We start from the raw sequence: 24,005 nt of genomic DNA on the forward strand, positions 1-24,005 counted from the left end.
ATACATTTTATGTTAGGCCTATACACAATGACTGTAGCCTAAACAGAACAAGACAGCTGATGCTGCACCAAAATCAGAGTTGAAAGTTGTACTAAGATACACTCTCTTCTCTCTCTAAAGAAGAATTTTTAGAATCTACACTAAATTTCACTCTGGATCTCATCATAATTTTCAGTGTCAACACTTGCATAACAAACTTCAGATTTTCATGATACATCCTCTATTTTCTAGTAGACCCTATGAATACTGTAATTCTGAACACACCAGTTCACATTTTTTCTCAACTACATGCTTGAGTAGAGCAGATATTTTCTGATTTTCAAAAGTCAAATGACCTCCTTATGAAACAACATATGTGGCACACAAAATGTGCATGAGCCATAATTCAAACCCAACAACCAAAGTTCTTCGGTAATAATCAGGAGAAAGAACAGGAGAAAAAATGTGCATCACCCTTTTGTTTTAGTTCCCATTTTAAGAAATATTTTGCTTTGAATCACTGGAAGTGAATTATTTTTTATTCTGTGTGTCCAGGAAAAGATATAAATTAAGACAAAACTATGCTGTTATTAAAAAAGGTAAATATAAATAGATTTCAGACTGCTAAAAAAAATACAATACAACCAGGAAAAACTGAGTGACAAAATAATTAGGGAAAGAAAGTATGTGATCCTTTGGGAGAAGGTATGGACAATAGGAACATAGCAGAAAGAATTTATTGAACGTCAGTGAAACATGCACGGAGAATACAGTTTCTTATTCAGTCCCAAATTTGTGCTTGCTTTTTTAGATTTTCCAAAAATAGGTTATGGAATTTTTCCCTGCTTCATAATGAACCAGACAATTCAGTCTCTCTTAAGTGCAAGACTCAAGCTACTTAGTTCAGCTCTTCCTCAGTGGGTTTTAAATATAGTTTTTGATTTAACATGTCTATATTACCTTTGTTTTTTAAACCAAGCACATATTTTTTCAGAGCCAGAAAAACTAGCAAATTTTATTTGTGTTGAATAAAATTACTTTTCTGAAGTTATTCCTGGACAAGACCTATCTATATGCTAAGAACTATACACATCTTAAAATTATACCATCGGCAGTTCTCTGGCTCTGTGGAAAAAAATAATATGATTGAGACATCTTTTAATGATGCAACATTTTTTAAAATGAAGGAAAATATAAGACTGTCATCAATTTTTCTTCTCCTAAAATGCTTTCTATTTTTCTACAGTTTTCCCCTTTAACTCTTCTCACCAATATCCTCCACAGCTGTCACTCCCACACTGAGAAAAAGGCTAATGGCGTAAAGGGGTGATGAAGAAAAGGGAATTTTTGTTCTTTAAACCACCTGACTATTCAGAAATTTGGTGCCTAAGCAAATTTCACCTTGTCTCATTTATGTTTATTTGTCTCAAGACTGCTTTGGAAGTACACAATTAACGAAGCACATGCTAAAAAAGCTGCTCATAGGGATTATGTCTCAGGGTACCTGCTTCCACAGTGGAAAAGCTGGAGCCAATCTACATATCAGAGAGTGACCTTTCCGTAGAAAATTATTCTAATTACTGTAGTTTGATGTTATGTTAAAAGGGGAAGGCGTAAAATAATTGACACACTAGTTTCTGTTCCAGAACATCTCACCTTCTAAGCTCTCCACTTTCTCAGCTTCATTTCCATCTTCAAATCCTTGTGAAGTTCCCAAGTCCTTTTCTGTCCTTTCCTTCTCCAAAGCTGTAGTGTCCCGACAAACCCCATCAGATTCCTTTTCATGATCCCTGTCCAGTTTTGGTTCATTGCGCTTTGTTGTCTCTGTTTGAGAAGAAATGTCAAGCGTTCTGTCCCTGTCTCTGTCTCTTTCAGTAGTATCAGGAAGTTGTCTCTCTCTTTCCCTGTCCAAGTCTCTTCTTTTTTCCCTCTCTCGCTCTCTGATTCTGTCACGATTCCGTGGCCAGTCTTTATCTACATCCCGGTCCCATTCTCTCGGCCTTCCATCCCTCCTTTCTCTGTCTCGTTCACGATCGTGATCATGTCTATCTCGTTCTTGAAGCCTCTCCCTGCTATCAAAGGACCCAGATCTGGAATGGACCTGACGATCTGATTCAGGAGAACTTCTTCTTGAACTGTGGCTTCTTGAATCTTGACGATCTGAATAAAATATTAAAGAGACATGACTGTAGCAAGTGAATGCAGTACACATTTATCTGTATCAAAACAGACAAAAATATCAAACAGTTTTACAGACTCTGATATCAAAATAGACCTATGAGGGCAAGAATAACAGAATGAAGATTTCTTCATAAAAATCACCTCTATGTATTTGACCTTATTCAAGGGCATGACTTCTCTTAATTATCACCTTCCTCCTCCCCCACCCCCCCCAAAAACATTTTTCAATAGCTAAAAACTGCTTCTTTAAAATCAAACTGTAGGTATTTCTGTATTTTGTATGTGAAACAAAAGAAGGGAAAACAAGTGTCATCATTTTGAAAATTTGCCATTCTGAAATCCAGTAAAGCCATGGTTGGCAAATAAACTTGTTCTGTAATCTCATCATATGTCAAATTTAAGCAAGATGTGGATTGACATTTGACTGGGGCCCTCCAGGATATACCCAACAGTGGCAAGAAGTTTGGCATTTTCCCCGAGTCAGTACTGAACCAATTCTCCAGCATGGTTTTAGGAAATATAGTGTGTTGTGGAGGGTGCATTCTAACCCATAAAAGAGGAAAACCAATGACCTGATCAGTTGTAATCACCAGCCATTTCAAATCAAGCAATGGTTTCTGCCTAATTTTCCCTTGCAATTCCATTCAGATACTATATTTTTCACTTACAAGTACTTTGTAGCACTGCATGAAATGTTAAAACAGTTTTGGTCAAACAGACATGGCCATATTTCCACAGCAGGTAAAATATTTTCTATACATTCCTTATCTGCCCTCAACAATCTTTAAATGAAAGGTCCTATGCATGTGCAAATTATAAAGATTGGCACGTCTATTAACTAAGAGCTACCAGTATAGCTTTCTTCCCCCACTGAAGTTAAAGACCCAGTAGAAAGACTGACAGTAGTGTCAGGTCATCACACACAACCACTGCCCAGCAACAAGAGTACAGGACAGAGACAGAGGACCAAGTAACTGCTGCCCAATTGTCTGCAAAACCATTTAAAGGCTTCTTGAAAGTTTAACACAAATATTCCATTGTGTCCAGTATCACTTAAAGGAAACCATTATCTATAAAAAGCTTGCTATTGGATTTAAAGATCCATAACTTTAAATAGCATGGGTAAATGCTGTTTATTTTGAGATGTTTTCATATGGGTATATTTGTGTTCTTGACAGTATCTTATTATAAGAATATAAGAACAGCCATACTGGGTCAGACCAAAGTCCATCTAGCCCAGTATCCTGTCTTCCGACAGTGGTCAATGCCAGGTGCCCCAGAGGGAATGAACAGAACAGGTAATCAAGTGATTCATCCCGTCGCCCATTCCCAGCTTCTGGCGAAGAGAGGCTAGGGACATCATCCCTGCCCATCTTGGCTAATAGCCATTGATGGTCCTATCCTCCATGAATTTATCTAGTTCTTTTTTGAACCTTGTTATAGTCTTGGCTTTCACAACATCATCTGGCAAGGAGTTCCACAGGTTGACTGTGCGTTGTGTGAAAAAATACTCTTGTTTATGGCAAACCTTTATAAACCTGACAGGTTCAAGTATGTAAAGTGTGGCACAAAGTCCATGTATTTTCTTGATGCTAAATCAAGAAGTTTTAGAAGAAGCTTGGTATGATTATTATCCTAATTTGAACCGAACTGGACTAGAAAGAGCAGGAGAAGACTCCGGAGGCTTGTCCAGACACCTGAGGAAACAATTAGAAGTCACAGCCACATTTTTTCATCCAAAGATTATAGGGAATAATTTGGACAACAGAAACACCACCACTGAAGGTGGTAATGGAGATTTCACCTTAAAATGGAATCTGTAAATAAAATAAGGATACATAATATGGGGACATATTTTAACATCCTAGAGGGTTGAATCCTCTGTTCATGGTTTAGTAATTAAGTTTAACTAAAAGACCATCCCCCCTGGAGCAAGATCAATTTTTTTCAGTATAACAGCCTACCTGAAACAAACAAGAAGAAAAATAAAGACTTGAAAAACAATGCAATCTGGTCAGGGGTCAGGTCAAGTTTTTCAACTCCACAGCAGCAATCTCAGACTGCTGACTATGTCTCAACATAAAAATTATCTGCCATCTGAAAGGGTTAAAAAATAAATCAGAGTATGGGACACAAATGTATGTCTTCCATGCCAATTTTGTCCTGACAACACCCAGGCTGCTCTTGCTTCTTCCCTGCTCTCTTCACATGGAGGAACATCCACTGATGTCTCTATCAGACAAACATCTAATGTTCCCCATCTGCCAAGTGGGTGAAAAGAATTTTCAGTACTGCTGAGTTATGTATAATGTAGTACAGGAAGCAAGAAGAAAGCTGGAGCTCTACAACAGCCAGTTTGTTTCATGAGAACAGTAGCACTCCAATGAAGGGGCCTAATATCTTAAATAATTTCTTGCCTGTTTTCCTCACTCTCCACAGGCATAAAGCTAATTCAGTTCCAATTGATTATTTAGGTTCAGGACAAAGATGATTTTCATTTGTATTAAATTTTCTATTAAGGGCCACAACCGAATGACTTCACTGCAAATTTATCTCAGGAACCATGTTGAACATAGCTCCTTGAAACATGTAAAATTTAACTTCATGCACATCATTGCATAATTTCAATATTAAAATTTAATTTCAATTTGTTTATAATTGTTAAAGTACATTTTATATAATAAAATTACTACTATGCTCTGTGTTAGCATAAGAGCTTTTCTAATTTAAAAGTTTAATTAGTTCCACAGATATGTTTTAACTCTGACAGCATAAATTGCTATTTCTTGTTGAATATTCCAGGCTCAGCAAAGGGATAATCCATCCCTACTGATGCCAAGAGTTTTAAATCATAATTTGAAGGAATATTCAATTCCCTCTAATTTTATTATGGAGGCAGAAGATGATTCACTGGATATGAAAGGAAAAGCAAGAGCTTAAGGCCATGCTAGAAGGATTTGGAAGTGGAGTCTCTTCACTTTCACACACTATGATATAAATCTGTCTCATAAGGACAGTATCTTATTACCTGAAGACGTGCTGCGGCTGGGTTCCCCTCGTTTCAACTGATCAATTCTAGACTTCCGTTCCCCGGTGATTTCTAAGCTTTTTTTCTCTCTGTCTCTGGAGCTGCTGTGCAGGACCCTTTTCCGACCTGTCTGGTCATCTCCACTGCGATGAGCTGACTCATTGGAGGGTGATCGAAGTCTGCTTGAAGTATGACTTCGATTGCTACCAAGACTGCTGCTGCGCTTCTGATCCACAGGTTTGCGATGAGGTGCATCTTCTATAGTAACATGTGGGGTTTCTACCTTTTCTCCCCTCAGTCTATGGCTTTTTCTGTGGGATTCTTCAGTGCTTCTTTCTGGAACAATGATTTCACCACGTTCTGGAACATCTTCATCTGACCAGTCACTAAATGTTGTGTCTTCTCTTTTCGGAGCAGCTTCTACTGCCACAGCTTTCTCAGGTACTGTTTCAACCAACTCCTCTTTTGTAGTTACAGGGGGAGTTCTTGGGCCTTTTTTCTTTTTATGGTGTGGGACAATTTCTTCATCAGAAACCTCAGAATCACCCTTTGACCTCTTACGTTTCTTCTCAACATTCTTCTTTTTTGGAACTTTCTTGGGTGAAAAGACCTGGCCCTCTTCTACAGTTGACTCAGTGTACCGTTCCACCCCGACGTCATCATCTTTTTTCTTCTTTGTGGTCTTTTTCTGCACTTTAGCTTTCTTCTTATTCTCCTCATGTATTCTATCAGATGCATCTCGTTCTTCAGAAGGGTGATGTCCTAAGCTCTCTTGAACCCTGGTCCGTGAGCTTTCAGTGACTTCTGTCTGTTCTCTCTGCTCTCTCTGTTTATCTCCTGAAGAAACCCTCTCTTTGAACTCCGGTTCTTCATAACGTCTTGAACTTTCCTTTCTCTCTGGCTTTCGACTCTGCCTGTCTTCTGTAAGGTGCGTGGGGCTGAGAGATCGGGATTCTTGTGGTCGCACAACCTGACTTAGCAGCCTGTGTTTCTCATCTACAAGTGGAAAAGATATATATTTTTATTCTTCGGGGGGGAAATACACATTTTGTGCATCCTGTACATACCAAAGAAAGTTTCAATCAAAACAATCCATTATTTCTAGCTACATTCTTCAAGCTTTTAAACAGCTGCAGTATCGATGGATTTTTTCCACTTTTAATAGATATGCCTCTTAAAGACAAATGTTGGGGCTACTGCCCCAGGACAATACCAATACATTATAACAAAATTAGCATATAGAATAAATAATATGTCTAATACATAGCCCCACCACTCTACAAGAAAAACAGCCTTACAGTGAAAAAACAGGGAGATGAAGACACTTTGAAAAGCTTAATCCCTCATTTTCTATTTAAGATTGCAAGGAACTTCTTCATAATTACAAGTTAGCCTGTATACTGTGACAGAGACAACCCACTCCTACTTACTTTTATCGTCTCCACTGTTGTAGGCATCGCTATCAGGAGAATGCTCACGGCGGCGCTTGGGTGATGGACGAGGACTAGGGCTACTTTCATTTCTGTGACGCTTCCTATATTGGACAAATAAATGCGAATTCCATGCAGATGCCTTTTAAAAAACCAACAGCTGTATTTCTTTATCATCTCTGTAAATATCAGTAATATAACACCACCTGTACTCTATGCACCTCTCTCAAAATACAAGATACCAAAAGATGTCCCACAATTTTCTAGCTTCATTAGCAACAAAGTTTCAAGTAAGATCAGTTTTCATTTGCACTCCAAATACTTAAAATACTTTCATTGATGATACATTCCCAACTTTTAAACAAAACAAAATATTCTTTAAGATGATAGACTGTTTTTTAGACCAGGGCCACCCGGGGCAGGGAGGCAAGTGGGGCAATTTGCCCCAGGCCTCGGGCCCCCACGAGAATATAGTATTCTATAGTATTGCAACTTTTTTTTTTTGTGGAAAGGACCCCTGAAATTGCTTTGCCCCGGGCCCCCTGAATCCTCTGGGCAGCCCTGTTTTAGACAAAGAGAATTTATAAACCTGGTAAGTATTGTTTAAGAGATGATCTTAATACCAATATTTTTTGTGCCAAAGGTCCCATACAGATACCTAGAATCCTATGAATCAGCAACCCAGGCTATGCCAGAGGGGTAATCATAACCTGCAGCACCATGGTGGGCAGTTCAGCCACACCAGCCTTAAACTCTTAGGATATGTCTACACTGCACTTTTGTCGGTAAAACTTTTGTTGATCAGGGGTGTGAAGAAAAAAAAAAACACACACCCCTGACCGATAAAAGTTTTACCAACAAAAGCGCCGTATAGACAGCACCATGTTGGCAGGAGACACTTGCCCGCTGACAAAGCTGCTGCACCTCGTTGGGGGTGCTTTTATTTTGTCACTGGGAGAACTCTCTCCTGTTGACAAAGAGCGGCTACACTGCGTACCTTACAACGGCACTTCTGTAGTAGCACATAGCCTTAATGATGTTTCATCCTTTTTCTTCTAGGATGATGCTAAGAATTCTAGTACCAAAAACCCTTTAGGACCTTTTTCTTGCCCTTGGTAAGACAACCAAAAATGACAAAGAAGTGACCTTAAAAGGAGTTCCTGCTTGAGGCTGAAGAAGAGATTGTGCCAACAAGGAGCCCACACCCAATGGCCTTTGGGTGTAGAACTAACTTTCTTAGCACTGAGGAAAATCCTGGCACTGTGGGAGTATTCACACCTTGTTCCACAGGAACAAACCTATTTGATGCCAAAAGTGTTTCAGCGCCAATACACCAAAAGGTTCTTGCTTGTGACCTGGCATATTTATAAGACCACCTTGGTAAGAAAGACATAGAACCCCCACTGCCTATTGGTCTGGGTTCCAAGTGTGAAGACCCTCCACACCAACAATGATCCAGGGGAAAAAAGCTTTTCCCAGGAAGTACATACATACAGACGTGTGTATCTACTTCCAGGAGGAAGTAGCAGCATGATGAATACCACTTAAATCAATCTGCCATTCCTGTCCAAGTCCTTGGAGAGACATCTGACCAAGGCCCAAAATAAAAACAAAGGACTAGAGTCAGGACCAGAGTCTGGCCCCCGTCCCCACTCCTTTGCATGACTCAAGTGGTATTCAGGCTGCAAAGACGAGGCAGCTCAGAATTCTACTGGAGTGCTGGAATCACTGGTAATTTAGAGTCAAAGAGGGGTTGGTTGCCTGAATACAGCTGTACTGTTGTAAATCTGGATGCAGAACGGGCCGTTGACAGCTTCTGCAACTGCACATAGTATAAGCAGCCCAGAGGTTGCTCTAACTTAGACTAATGGTTAAACTGGGCCCTAGTTTATTTGCATTTATTTGTAAGCATGCCTTCTACTTGGAAAGGAAAGTGGAAAGGTTTGAGGCAATTCTTTGTTCCTGTGGGAGTTCCAGTTTTGCACTAGTAACTGAGGGCTTATCTTTTGTCGACAAAACAGTGGAGGTGTACACACTGAAATGCTTCTCCTGCCGATGTAACTCCCCTCCTATGCAGACATAATAAAACCACCTCAACGAGAGACGTAGGGCTTATGTCGGTGTAGTTAAGGCAATGCAGTGTCTGTGTAGACACTGCATTCTTTACATTGGCTGTCGGCTGCTCGCTAGGAGCATGGCAGCTGACCAGACTCTGGGTGTGGATCTCCCCACCAGACGTGAGAAGCCCTAGGCAGCTGCCTCCTGCTCCTGGCTGGGAGTGCTGAGGTGAGAAGCCTGAGGGGGCAGCCGGGCTCCCAGTGGGGAGCTGCATGGACCTGAGAGCCCTGGCTTTCAGTCCCCCACATTGCCCCCCTTCAGTCGGTGGAAGTGCTCCTGGTGAGGATGTGCACCACTGACAGAAACAGGGTAGTGTGGACATCAGCCACCTCAGTAATTAATGCAGTGGCTCTAAGTCGACCTAACATAGGTCGACTTACCTTTGTAGAACAGACAGCCTAAGAAAGCACTGCTCTTGCACAAATAAATGTAACCCTTTCATTAAACTATTTCATTGTGCCAGTGGAATGGAGATGATTTGCAGCTTGATCCAGAGCATAAGACTCTCTCAAGTATTGCTGGGACAACTGAGGATCTGGTCCTAAAAGTGAAACAGTGCAAGCTATTTCCTTTACGAACTAGCTAACCAACAATATATGAGAAATTAAAGGAGCTTTGAATAAAACCCAAGAAATTGCTTTGAGTGCAGTGAAAAGATCATAATATCCACAGCTGGCTACATAAAGAAAGGATTGAGGTTAGTCTTGTGGCCCCAATGAGCACTGCTTTAAAGACAGTTCCCAAAACTCGAAAGTGCATCCTACAAATGGAAATACACAGAGATCACTCCAATGGAGAATCAAGACTGTATTTGCTAGAAGGATCTAGAAAAAAGTTAAGCGCAAAAATTTATATTATCCTTCTAAACTTTTTAACTAATTAGATTTTTTTTTTAAATACAGAATGAATTTTTTAGAGTAAATGCCATAAATGTAGGGAGGATATGCTATGTTATTCTTACATAGCAGAGGTTTTATCTCATATTTGAGCAAGAATCTCAACAAAGGATCTGCTACAGTAACATTTGAATGAGACAGAGTGAACTCTCAGAGATTTGCTAGGGGCTCTGGAGTCAACACAACCCTTTACAAGCTCCTACTAGCAGACATGTGCTACTTGTGCCGTAGGAAACACTTGGTTTACAACAATGAAAACAGAGAGAGTTACACCGCGAAACATTAAAGGATCACAGGGTATTTTATATTTTTGGTGAGAAAATAAGTCACATGCAGAATCACTTACTTAGATTTCCTCTCCTCATGGACATCTCTTGTATTCCTTTCTTCTCGGACATCTTCTCTCTTATCTCTGCGGTCATCCCTTCCTTTTTCTTTGTCCTCCCAGTCTCTCGGACGTTCTCGTTCCTTATCCCTGTCACGACCCCGCTCTCTCTCTCGTTCTCGCTCTCTTTCTCGCTCTCTTTCTCTCTCCCTTTCCCGTTCCTCCCTCTCTCGCTCTCGTTCTTTCTCTCTCTCCCTTTCTCTCTCTCTCTCCCTTTCTCTGTCATGGTCTCGGTGGTCTCTGTCCCGTTCGCGTTCTCTGTCTTTGTCCCGCTCTCTTTCTCTCTCCCGTTCTCGGGCACGATCGCGTTCTAGTTCTCTTTCCTTTTCTCTTTCCCTCTCCCGGTCTCTCTCTCTTTCCCTCTCCCGTTCCCTCTCCCTCTCTCGTTCCCTCTCCCTGGCCCTTTCATCTCTCCTATCATCAACCCGGTCTACCCTTCGTTCTTCTCTCCTTTCATCACGCTCAAGATCATCGCTCCTTCCTTGGTGCCGTACTGGTGAGCTTGGTCTTTGATCTGTAAAGAAAGTCAAGTTTCATTGCCAGTGACTAATTAGATAGATACGCCTCTCACAGTACACTAATCATTTAAAATTAGAATAGAAGCTTCTGTATTCTTATTAAAGTAGAAGGATACAATCTAGATATCTGCATTAAACATAAACCAGAAGCTTCTTGCAGAATGCTGGAAAAGGTTCTGAATGACACGAGGGGAAGTGCATTATCTTAAATTTCTTCATTTTAAAAACACTTCAAGTCTTTTCTACTTAAAGCTTAAGGTCACTACAAACCATGGCTATAAAGGTTTTATTTTGTATAAGTCTATTCCCAGTAATTTCAAAACTTTATCTGCTTACCATTTGATTACTACTATTGCCCAAAAGCATGATCAGATATTTTCTATATGATTTCAATTAAACAGATGCTTAAAATGGACACTCATTTTAAAATGAAGTTTATTGTTCTATTAAAGAATGCAGGATTCTATTTTTCTTCAATCCATTCTCAGTTCCACAGTTCCTCTAGCCAGCACGTTCAATACTTAGAAAAATATGAAACGGCCTGGCTCAGTGGCTCATCATCTGATCATTCAGGTGACTCAGATCAAGAGAAGGAGGCAAAGAGGAAATATTGGAAACATCAGAACTGAAATCTTTCAAATATTCCTTGCGGCTTCACAAGCAAAGCTGTTATAGGCACAGTACACAGGAACTGGTGGCGAGGGATGGGGGAAGAATACATGTGTAAATAGGAAATAACTAGTCTAGAATCACAGGGAAAGTCCTATTTAACTTGAATATTAGCTTTCCTTAGCAACAAAAAATATACATTGTTGCAGACATCTAAATCTCACTTAAGTGGATATAAATTGCAACTAATTTCATCAATAACTACACTGTGATCTTAATTCTATTTTAGTAAAGAATAATAGAAAAATCCTCCATGGTGTATGTTACATAAAGAGGTGGAGGAAACACTTGTATGAATAAAGGAAAATGCAGATTTGACTTTTTGTCCATTATTGCAAAGCTGACATAATGCACATCTCCATACATTATTGAGAGAATATCCTTCAGGGGCATGCATGTGGAGTTTGAACAGAACTGAGTCAATAAAACATACGTTCCCGTTCAGTTTAATCTATTTTCACCTGCGAGTGAATTAATAATGATTTAATGCTCCATTGCTTCCAGGTAAAATTAAAAGTAAATAGGAATGACATTTCTGCTATGGCCGAAACAATCATTTTTTGGATATGAATCGTTAGTTTAGGCAACTCGGGTCCAGATACAGATTCACATTCTTTATGCTGGTATGCCCACATTATTTCAATACCACCTATTACAATAGTACTACACTGTAATTCAAGTTCTTAATTTTTAAACTATTATTTTTCCACATTATATTGCCACGAGGAGTGGTATTAAGTATCTGCAAACCAGGGTGGATAAAAATCGGACTTTTTTGATAAAATGCTTTTTGAGGAAAAAACCTATCTAAAGATAGTTTTAATTAAGATACATTATAGCTCAAAGATATCTCATCATGGAATAGGGATTTTAAATCTTAATTCTATAGTATGAGACAATATATTCATGTAATGTTTAAGAAAAGTTTTGTAAATGAGTTCCAATAGTTCATGGATTAGGGACCCAATCTTATGGGGTTCCAGGGGCTTCTGTATAGATAATTTAGGTTAATCTTTCTATCTACCCAATGGGACTCAGTGCTCAGGCTAGAAGATATCATCAGAGATGCTTAGTTTTGCAGTTCTCAGACTGCAGATTTGTCTCTCCAGAGATAACAGCAAAAATGTTGTTAAATAAATAAATTAATATATAAAGATGAGAAATAACAGACCTCAACCCTACCGTCCCTCTGCAAATTTGTGTACAGAGTCAATCCCTTGCCTCTCTTTAAAAGTGCAAAGTTTCAAAAAGTTCAATGAATAGAAGATTGTTGGGGGCTGAATAGCTCTGGACAAGGAGAAAAGTCTGGAGATAAATGCGAGACAGGAGGCACAGGCAGTAGAAACAAAAGTGAAACTGTTTGAGCAGCATAACCCAGAAGTCTTGAGGTCTTTCTGAGTGGAGCCTTCATTGATTTGAGATCCACCACCATTCTCTCACTAGAAAGGAAAACCTATAATGGCAGCAGGCCGTAAAAGAGACCCAGTTTGGGAATAAGAACCATTCAAGAAATATAGGATTGCTGATGATGTTTTAAAGAAAGTCACCCCAATGAACTGGTGGAAGTCACTTAAGCACTTGGATTCAGAGACTGTTGAAGTGATAATCTCACTTTTAACAGCAGTAGCTTCTTCTGCCGGTGTAGAAAGAATAATTTCTTCCTTTGGACTAATTCATTCCAAATTGAGAAATTGTTTGGGTCCTGAAAAAGCAGGAAAGCTTGTTTTTCTTTTCTAGATTATGAACAAACAGGAAAATGAAGGTGAAGACAACTGAGTTAGCTGCAGAAGCCAATATTTTAAGTTTCTCATGTTTACCTGGCTGACACAGTCAATTTAATTTTTTTTTTAATATTTCATTTAACTATTTTAAACAATTTTAACAAAACAAACCCGATTTTAAAAAACTTGAATGTTTAACTAAATTCAAAAATTCATTTGCTTGTTTTGTTAAAATATTGTGTTTGCTGTTGAAGAAAAAAATCCATAATGTTGTTTTAGTTAAATAAAACCATTTAAAATGCCTGTCTGGTGATGTTCTCCTCCTAATACTGCATGGCAAGAAAATCCTCCAAATATTAATGATTAACCTGTTGAATTGGAGATAGTTTACCTCCCAATGACTTCATAAATATCTGCTTCAATTACCTTTGGTAAATGAAATAACCAAACAATCATTCATTTTCTGATATAGCTGTAAAACTAATCTGAAAAGTTTTCAGAATAAATCACTTTAAAAATGTACAGTGTGTACCTTCTAAAAATGAAACCTACATCTATCTCTGAGTTGTGAAGAATATGTATTAAGAATGCACTTTTATGTAGAAATCCATGATTAAATTGAGTCTTCCTGACTAGTGATTTAAATTAAATCCACCATGCTGCAAACAATGCTTAAATGTGAAACTCGACAGACATCTGGAAGTATATATTTGCTAAACACATGTAGGTATGGATGGATTAATAATTACTGTACTATACATTCACATCTTTCTCCTTTGAAACATTATACTTGTATTTGGAAACATCAGATTTAACTTTAAAGTATTTCTCTTTTAGCTGAATACAGGATGCCTACCCCTGAGAAACTGTATTTTAGTTTTGTATTATTTAGTTTAATATTTTAAACCATATTCAAAACAACTCCTAATGTATTTGAGAAGTAAAATTTTCTCTTACGTGTTCCCTGTTTAAAGCACTGTCTTAGTATTTTTCAAACATTAAGTAAATCTGTACTTAAAATTAACTGAGAAGGTTTTAATGTTAGAAAAACTATTATTTTTTAGAAACAGAGCAAAGTAAAACCATAAGAGCTAAGGAAAGATATTTAAGCTTGACTCAATTCTATTAGAGCTCCTTATAAACATTTATTGTGCATTTCACTCTAAAACAAATGGCTTGCCTCCCATAAATTTCCTTTGTTGTACTGGCATATTTATATTTACTTCTAATTTTAAGATTTTTACTTAGAACTCAATAAGACATGAAAGTTCAAACTGCACTATAATTTAATCAGCTGGTTACTGCAAAGGAGGTAGAGATAAAAAGTAATTAGAAACTGCCAATGTCCAGGACACATTCAGACTGCAGTCTGTAGGCTAATGACAAGAAGGAAGATGCAGATTAGGTTCAACAAAATCCTTCCTTGAAGGTAGAAGAAAAACTAAAGCAGAGCAGCAGTTAAAAAAACCTCCAGAGCTTTTCACAGGAACAGAAGACATGACTTATTATGCTGTTCTGTGGAGAGAAGAAAACTTGGCAGAGTAGTGCCTAACATGCCTTTTTAAAGGAATGAACACAGGCAGCATCTGGGATTCAATGGCCACATTCAACACAATTAAAACCTTCCTGAAGACCAAAAATTCATTGTACGTTTACATTTATTCTCCTCACTGTCCCTAAACCCTGAATTTGCCTTAATTAAGCTCTCTTGTTCTGCTAACTGAGGAAGTCAGCAAGCCAACTTTTTCAGAAGCCAACTCTAAGATGACTCTTCTGACTGGATGTTAGAACAGAACTCCCTAGGGACAACTTCAGCATTCTTTCTGCTATGAAAATGAAATGTCTCATGCTAAGCCCAAAATGGCAGACCCTTATAAAAACATGGACTCTCCCCATCCTCACCAGCATCTGTATCAAGATTTATTAGCCATTTGACACTGACCACAGCAAAGCATCAATCAATATTAAATTCCCAAGTCAATAAAATGTCATACTGTATTAATCACAGTATTATACTGTGCCTTACTTTAGTAGCCAGTCAAGGTTAGCTAAACCTTCACAACAGCATATTTAAATACTAAGACAAAAAAAAAATAGTCTGTATGATTCTATATCAACAAGTAACATTGCATTGAAATGCGACAGTAGCCACATGCTCATGTATATAAATAGGTGATATCCTCCAGAAAATTAAAACAGAAAAATGTGCAGTTCTTTTCAACTTATTCATTTTACATTGAAGTCACCCAAAGTTGTTTGCTTAAAACATACTGAATGAATAAAAACAGCAATGGGGGAATGCCATAAGCCAGTCGAGGGGGGTAGGTGGGAGAATCTATTATATAGCTGTGCTAATGAGCATTTGTACTAGATATGTCAATTTTTGTTAACCTCAGAACAAGACTGATGCGAAACTCCAATATCAGGTCAGCTGTATGTTTCTGAATTAGTGCATGCATGTTTGCATACCTCTCTCTCTGTTGTCACGTCTTTCCCTTTCTCCATGTCTTCTTTCAAAGGATGAATCCCTTGCTTGCTCTCGATTGTCATAGCGGTCTCGGTCAGGGTAGCTACTCCGTGATTCCCAGCCATCATGGTAATTGCCACTACTGCTATGACTGTCAACTTGAGACCCTCTGGTTGCCCGACTTCCTATTGAAAACATTTCCACCCGCCATAAGAGTTCACGTGTAAGAAAATCCATTGACATTTTATAACAATTAACTATAAGATTTAAAATATCTAAGTTCATTTAATTATACCATTGAAACAGAAGTTAAATTCTAAACTCTATTTGACATAGGAAACTGTTTTAATGCTCAACTCCCCATCCTGATGATTTAAAAGTTTATAGTTAACAAATCTGATACACATTTGTGATAATGAGATGACAATCTACCAAAACCAGAATTAAGATGCTGCACTTGAGTTCTAGGCATCTGAAAATTATATACACCATGCCCGAATACTGTACTCTATTTTCAGGAGAAATCAACTTCCTGTAGTTCAGGGGTAGGCAACCTATGGCACATGTGCCGAAGGTGGCACGCGAATTGATTTTCCGTGGCACTCGCACTGCCCGGGTCCTGGCCACCGGTCCGGGGGGCTCTGCATTTTAATTTAATTTTAAATGAAGCTTCTTAAGCATTTTAAAAACCTTATTTACTTTACATACAACAATAGTTTAGTTATATATTCTAGACTTATAGAAAGAGACCTTCTAAAAAACATTAAAATGTATTACTGGCACGCAAAACCTTAAATTAGGGTGAATAAATGAAGACTCGGCACACCACTTCTGAAAGGTTGCCAACCCCTGCTCTAGTTACAATATGGGTTTTTCTGACTGGTAATAAGGTAGCATGGAGGTGGCGGAAATTTGTCCTTAGAAGAATATAAGATTGCAGACATTGTGCAGAAGGAAATGTGCAGACCAAGCAGTCAAGATATGAAGGAGGTTGTTTTAAAATTATTGGAAGCTTTTAAAAAAGAAAATAAAAAGAAAACTGTTACATTAAAACTAAGAAACCAAAGCAAAAAACAATACAGATGACCAAATGGTGATAATATAAAAGAATTAACAGTTCTTCAAATACAAATTACAATGGAACGGGTTTTGGAAAGCCATAGAAAATGTTACATATTTCGTACGTGAGAAAAATGGGAGAAGCTGAACCTGGCTATACATGCATATTTGAGCAGAAGGAAGAGGGGTTGTGTAATGCATATGACTAGAGAATCTGCCTCTGCTAGTCTTTCATTACACTTCAGGCTCTTATTTGTATTTCATGGCCCTTGGGAACAGCTAAGGTTGCAGATACATTAAACAGAGTGGCGCAGGATTTTTAAGTACTATGGCAGGATGCCAATGCTATACTGTTTTAATGAATGGAAAACAGAGGAGTGCTATGCATTTAAGCAACAACAGTTCTATTTTAATGAAAATACCACTTAAGGATTGCTTTAACAGCATATGCTTATTTGGCAGCAATTCATTATCAAATAATGTAGTACAGACATTGAAAAAATAAATCATATAGTACCTTTGTCAGATAATTCTGGACCTCTGCCTCGACTTCTGCCGGTTCGGTCACTTCTACTTTCATTTCTCGACTCATTTCTGGATTCATTCCGTGTGTCAGCACGGGAATTGTCTTCTCTGCCATGGGTTCTTCCATAACTGCGTGGTTCCTCCTGATACTGGTCTTCCTTTTTATGGGTATCTCGATTCTCTCTGTCTCTGTAGTCATGGGTATCTCGTATAGAACGTGAGTCTCTCTGATCACGGCTATCTTTATTATCTCTGCTGTAATCCCTTGTATCCCTGGAGTCTCGAGTGTCCCTGGATTCCCTTGGCTCCCTGCGGTCTCTGTTATCCCTGGTCTCCCTCCGATCTCTTCCATCCCGAGATTCTCGGTCATCTCTATGATCCCTGGAGGCACTCTGCTCTTGGTCATAATCTCGTTCCTCTCTGGTTTCCCTCTCTTTTTCCCTTTTTCCTCTAGTTTCTGGAAAACAAATTAAATGTAATATTCATCTTGATTAAAGTCTTCAATATTGGATTCTAACAATCCAAAGTAGAAAGGATATAAAATGATCCAACCGAATTAGATTTCTTACACAAAAGCCTATGGGGAGAGATTTACAAAGGCACAAATTGGAGTTGGGTGCTTAACTACCTTTGTTGCTTTAGAAAAATCTCCCCCATGGATTTGAATCTATGATCTAGTAAGTATCACATTTCATTGTTTAGAGATTCAGTAACTTCAAAATGTGTTAGGACGAAGATTTGCTGCAATAATTTTAGGACCAGGAGCATATTCTTTTAGAGAGTACTGAGTTCAAGTACTTTTCTTGTGGTAATTTCCCTTTTCAATTCCTTATGCACTTGACAGTGTGCTCAGAGTGCATCTATGCTATCATCTTTGTTAAGATCTCTCACTACTGAAACCTGATTTTTAAAATATTTATTTATTCACAATATGTTCCTATTATAAATACAGCAGAACCCTATTTATCTGATCTAGTTGGAACCGGGGCCAGTTTGGATAACCAAAAGTTCAGCTAATCCAGAAAATGGGAAAGTGTGAGACTACAGCACCATCTAGCGGCCACCAGAGAGATCACCCGCTTCTAGACCTGTGCGCACTGGTTGTTGGGTTAATATGGAGAAACAGATAATGAAGGGTCAGATAAATGGGGTTCCATTGTATTATCTTATAGTTGGTCTACAAAACTTGACAAATGTTCTCTTCATAAGTTTGGGGGTGATGGCATTTTTGTTCACCAAAATTGCCCAACAGACTTGATAGGCTATGTGGTTCACTGGCAGATATTTGGCACCTTGAGAGAAGACCACTATCCTACTACGATTGGTGCAGCCACTGCCATATACAGAAAAGGGTGATTAGATACTAGAGAGAAAAAATGAAGGCCATTCTGGACTTTAACACATATACTGGTGAGACCTAGTACAGTGAAAGAGACCTTGCCTACACTATCATTCTTGTTAAAGTCTCTCCCCTTTGCACTATACCCGATACAGTGGGAACAGGAGTGCTAGCATAGATGTCTGCTGGCATTTTAACCAATGTGTTGTCTAACTGCTTGGAGCACATCTAGATGAGACAATGATTAAAATAATCAGGTTTTTTAATGGTCAGCTAACTACAGTTTGGGGGCAATGTAACATGTTTCTGAAAAACATATTGTTGTTCGTACCATCCCTCCTTTCGTGGCGTCTATCATGCGATTGTGAAGTTCGGTCACGATCATGCCTCCCCTTCTCTCTCCCTGGGGACTGATGTCTTGAAGGACTTCGCTTCCTCTGAGGAGAGGATGAAGAGCGCGGGGGATAGGGAGAGGAGGAACGCCTCACAGGTGGGGAAGCTGTCCTTTGATAGGTTGGAGAAGGAGTTCTTTTGCGGCGGGGGGAAGGGGAATGTCTTTGAACAGAGGAGCCTGATTGTGATGAAGAGGAGTGATGTCTTGATGATATGGGAGAGTGATGCTGCCCTGGTGGGGAAGTAGACCTGCAAGACACATCATTAAAATAGCCACAACATGCAGTTTTTTATGATACTATAAAATAATAAAATCTCAATAAAAAAAATCCATTAAATAAATAAAATTATTTCTATAGTCTCCGCCCTCTAGCCATCAACTGGAAAATAAAATTCTTATTTCTAAAATATATAAACTGCTCCTCTCTCCCATGCATATTTACTGTTATCTCAAAAATAAAGATACTTTAAGAGTTTGTTAGAACCACTCTATATTCCTAGTTTAATCTTTAGTTAATATTCAAGAGCAAGTCATCCAGTAAAAAAATATATACATTTCAGAAAAAAAAAAAAAAAAGCACCTTCGATTAGACAATGACAAGAACTTTGTTGCTATGAAACATGCAGTCTTCCCCAGCAACACAGCTATTTTACTAAATATGAGGTGCTTTCAAGAAATCCTGGTAACATGCAGCAGACAAATTATCATTTTCTTTCTTGGGTGCACACTCTAAGTACAGCTATATACAGCATCCCTGTGGCAAGTAACACTGGCTTCTTAATTTCTGTTTTTGTAATTTTCTGTTATCCTAATAAGAGTTTACAGCTATCTTTTTGTCTAAGACAATGTAGGCCCCAATCCTGCAAACTCTTATGCATGTACATAACTTTACTCACCTGAATAACCACACTGAAGTCAACAAGACTAAATATCTGCTTAAAGTTATGCAGGTGAGAAAGAGTTTCCAGGGATTCACAGCTACTCATGTTAACAGTAAAGTAGATTATTCTTTAATACTGCTATTAGGGTAAATAATTCTGTATCAAAATGCTCACACCTTTGGAAAGAACACTGATATCATGTGATATCACCAAAGAGAAAATGACTTGATAAGGTGGCAGGAAAATTTGAATTGTTTCGGAAAATAAGAACTATGTTATTAACTTCCCACCTGCGAGAGGGTGAGAAAGTATGCTTGTGTGTAGTTGACTTTGCTGGAGCTCGGGAGGTTTGTCTTCTCCTTGAGGTAGGAGGTGAATATTCTCTGGAAGGAGAGGAATTACTGCCAGAATGATCAGCAGGACTAGGAGAACGCTTCTGTCTATGGGAGCCTTCTGAAGGATCTCTAAGAAACATACAAGTAGCAGCTTGTTCAGCATGCACAATATGGGATCAGTACATCTCCAATCAATTAAAGTCAACTCCAAGACCACACCCGTAGTACCGGATCAAGAATTACTTCTGGTAGAATAGTTTGTTCATCATATATGAAATTACCTTCATCATATAGTGCTCAAAAATCTAATATCTACACAATCTACAAACTTATTTAGTTCCAGAAGATCCCATTTAATATATTTTTCAAAGTAATACAAACAGGGTGAAGCCTGAACCCCCTAGATTATCTGTAATTTTTTAAGCAGCTAGATGTCAATACAAAAATAGGGAATTTGTTCTTTTTGTTGCTTTAATTTAATGAATTCTGTAAAATCAGAACTTTACTATAAAAAAGTTCAGACAAGTTTTCGGACCTTAATGATGACTTCTGAAGGAAGAAAAATACTGCTGTTATCTTGAACTGCCATTTGGCTTACTGAAGGATCAGGAGGATTTCAAGTATTTGTTTTCAATATTAAGTAACTTAAAAATTCACACACAAAGGTCACTGACAATTGTATAACAGGCTGCAGCCATTGCCATGGAAGTACCTACTTCTATCATGGTACCGCACGCACACAGGCTGCCAAATACACTCCCGCTTCTATCACAGCTGCACTGAGTGCTCCCCACTACGGCTTGTGACCTTCTGACACTAATTATGGAATGGGGCATAACACTGCCTCAGATCCAACCACCTTTCTGAGTCTTTTTTACTTTATCAGCTCATGACAGAATGTAAAGGTTTTCCTAAACTCCTTAGTCTTCACAAAGTAGTAGCAAACTTACCACTATACGTCATGTGTGTGTGTGTGAGTGTGAGAGAGAGAATGAATATGACCTACCTTCCCCACGTGGACATATAGGTTTTAGGATGGATAAGGTGGGCAGGTATGAGTGTGAATACATAGAACCACCTTTGGATGTAAGCATCCCAAAAGGTAGGGACTTTTAAGAGGCAATTTTTGAAGAAACAGCATTACTAAAATACTAGATTTACTAAATGAGGCTTTCTGGAGAGGAGAATGCCTCCTAATGGCCAATTTGCAGAATAATAGTGTTTTCTCTTCACGGGTCCACTGAACTGATATTCTGAAGAAGAGAAGTAGTGTTTCTCTACAAGGGGAAGTTCAAGGTATAATGGAAAAATTATGGCTTTAGAATGAAGATGTGAGGACCCTGGACTGGACCACCAGTCAAGGTCTGACTCACTGATGGAAAACATGACAGTTATTTCAGAAGGGCATCTCAACAAGTTATTTTTATTCAAGTGACAACTCTATTAGCTGTAATTTATTAGTCCACTATATGATGCATTTATTATATTTAATGAATTCAGAGAAAGTTGGCAGCAAGTCAAATGTAAAACCCTCTCTATTTAGTGCAATATGAACTACAGATTTAACAGAAATGCAGACAACCTAAGCAAGGTTACATTAATGCTAAAAACCTAATAATGCAACAGAACTCACCTCTGTTTCTCTTTTTTTTCCTTATGTCTTTCAAAGTCACGTCCTCTCTCTTTCCCCTCTCTAGTTTTTTCTTCTAAACGCTCTTTTGCTTTATGTTTTTCTTTATGCTTTTTCCCCAGGAGAGTCTCCTCTTGTACTGGAGGAGGTGGACTAGGCGTACGAGGACCCTTCTTTTTACTTTGGGTGCTTTTGGAACTCCTAAATGTATCAAAATACCGGAAAAAGCTATTTAAAAGACTAAATAAAATATTTGTTAATCTCTCAGATACTAGCAGCACCAATTTATAGAGTTAAGCGCTTTGCAGCTTTTGGGGCAGACTTCTCTATTCCATCAGCAGATAGTGGCATTTGCAGTTGTACTGACTGAATGGTGAATACAAAGGAAAATTAATGTCAAGCTCTCCTTTGAAGTTTCCCATGGCCATTTGAATTTATAACCCTTATTTCTGAAACAGACTTGCAAAATTTGGAACTGCTCCCAAATGTGTAAGTACAGCTTCCAAAGTTACAATGCCCTTAAAACGGCATGCATCAAAACACCAAAATCCTTTGTTTCTTGTCCAGATTCTGCAATTGAATACAATACATCTGTGCACAATACAGTGCAGGGTCAGTGCCTCAAATTTTAAGCTATTTAGGGTAGGGATCACTCATTCCTTGTATGTAAAGCATCCTACCATATTTTCAGGAGCTTTATGAATAAATATTGAACATTTTGTTTCCACCATGAATTACAAGGAAATGTAAAGATATTTCTTTATACCCATATGTATTTTTCATAAGTGAGTCACAAACAGATACAAACATATTAGAACCTAGATGTCACTGCATCTTAAAGCACTGTAGCAAGCAATCCCCTATACTAATCTTTTACAGCAAAACCAACATTTACGAGTATTGTGCCCCTATTTAAGCATAACTTGCTTCAAAGGCAAGTTGCTTGACAAATACAGGTGCCTGTTCTTGTATTAGCGTTGTAATTTTTCCTCACAGCTAATGGAGCTAAACATGGATTCCCAGGTTCTAGAGTCAGCAAGGTCTTTTTTAGAGAATTGATTTTTTTTTTTTTTTTTGTGACAAGAAGCCCAGTTGTAACAGCCTGTGATTTTCCTACTTCACCCCCTCTCTTGTCTCCCTTTCCCAGTGCTATAACTCTCCAGGTCACTCCTTAACCTAGAAGGCCAAGTAATATCTCTTGTACAGCAATATGTAGTGCCAACAGAACACCTGACTCCCCAAACTGCAAAATTTCAATTCTAGCCTAAATTAACTTGCATTTAACCACCACCAACACCCCACACCATTGAACAAATGTAATTTTATTTCTATTTAGATTTCTCCAGTGCATCTCATAGGCTCTATGCAGTTCACGTCATTTAAAGAAACAATGTTCAATGCACAATCTAAAAGTTATTAAAATCAATGAAGACATATATACGCTGCCTTGTCCCAGGGATTTTTGTGAACTCTGCAAAAAAATCGACAGTTTCAAAACTGGTACACTGAATTCACACCTTAAGGGACAATGAAAATGAGTATCTATATCCACTGATTAGCATGAAACATTTCATAATGTATCAACATACCACCCTTTCCCCAACCATAATGTACGTCTACCTACTGACCTCTGCTGGTCCAACAGCGGTGAAGACACTGTAGAAGTTTTCTTCTCTTTCTTACTAACTGAAGATGAAGATTTGGGACTTGACCTTCGTTTTGGAGATTTAGATTTTCTTGGTGAAGGAGACTGTGATAATTTAGATCTAACCACCTCTGGAGAAATCTTGGATAAAGAAAAAGTTTAAACTACAACCAAAAACTCATGTGCTGTATGTGTATCCTGCCTGAATAAGGATCCTAATATCATTCAAACTTTAGATAGTAATAACCACACCATCTACCTCAGACATACTAAGCACATTTTTTGCAGAAGTAGTTAATTACATTAGTATTAAAATATCTTAAAATAAAGCTGATCTTAAAGAAAATTCTGCACAAATGACCTACTACATAATTAAATGACACCTAACAGATCATTACATTCATATCCATAAAATGGTTCTAATTAACATTCTAAAGTTAGCCTGAAAAATTGCACTCCAGTAAGATTTACCTACAGCCCAAATATTCTGGCTCTTAAGGTCCCACACCCCAAATAGGCATATTCTTTCCAGTTACAAACCACCCACCAAGATTATGCCTAATAAAAGCCAGTGTAATATGAATAGTGAGGGCAGGTGGTGGACTGGCATAGACAAAATGGTCCAGACTGAAGCATATGAAATAAATTCACAGCTCCTAAACCTCAATGTGGGCAGACATGGGGAAGACCGCTCTCACATGTACTTCACAGGTTTTGGGACAGCCAGTTTGAGTGTCCCAACGATTTGTGCCCCAAAGTTCCTCTCCTATCTGCCTCCTTCCCTGCCTACACAGAAAGGCTAGCC

At 38.4% G+C, this 24,005-nt stretch overlaps 1 protein-coding gene across 11 annotated transcripts in view; it reads right to left on the reverse strand.

The window, feature by feature from the left end:
- ZC3H13 (zinc finger CCCH-type containing 13) overlaps window positions 1-24,005 on the reverse strand; it is a 57,228-nt gene that overhangs the window by 5,909 nt on the left and 27,314 nt on the right. For 6 of the 11 annotated variants that reach the window (XM_065581222.1, XM_065581221.1, XM_065581220.1 and 3 more), the window contains 10 exons: window positions 23,184-23,341; window positions 21,559-21,756; window positions 19,881-20,054; window positions 18,647-18,957; window positions 16,969-17,433; window positions 15,395-15,577; window positions 9,979-10,531; window positions 6,619-6,722; window positions 5,189-6,184; window positions 1,636-2,139 (listed from right to left, as the gene is read on the reverse strand). In XM_065581222.1, the coding sequence (XP_065437294.1) occupies window positions 1,636-2,139; window positions 5,189-6,184; window positions 6,619-6,722; window positions 9,979-10,531; window positions 15,395-15,577; window positions 16,969-17,433; window positions 18,647-18,957; window positions 19,881-20,054; window positions 21,559-21,756; window positions 23,184-23,341 (3,646 nt within the window). The remainder of the gene's footprint in view (window positions 1-1,635; window positions 2,140-5,188; window positions 6,185-6,618; window positions 6,723-9,978; window positions 10,532-15,394; window positions 15,578-16,968; window positions 17,434-18,646; window positions 18,958-19,880; window positions 20,055-21,558; window positions 21,757-23,183; window positions 23,342-24,005) is intronic. The other 5 variants (XM_065581225.1, XM_065581223.1, XM_065581227.1 and 2 more) reach the window with 1 other exon arrangement.

The sequence above is a fragment of the Chrysemys picta genome, chromosome 1 (assembly GCF_011386835.1).
Source record: "Chrysemys picta bellii isolate R12L10 chromosome 1, ASM1138683v2, whole genome shotgun sequence".
In the NCBI taxonomy this organism is placed as follows: Eukaryota; Metazoa; Chordata; order Testudines; family Emydidae; genus Chrysemys; species Chrysemys picta.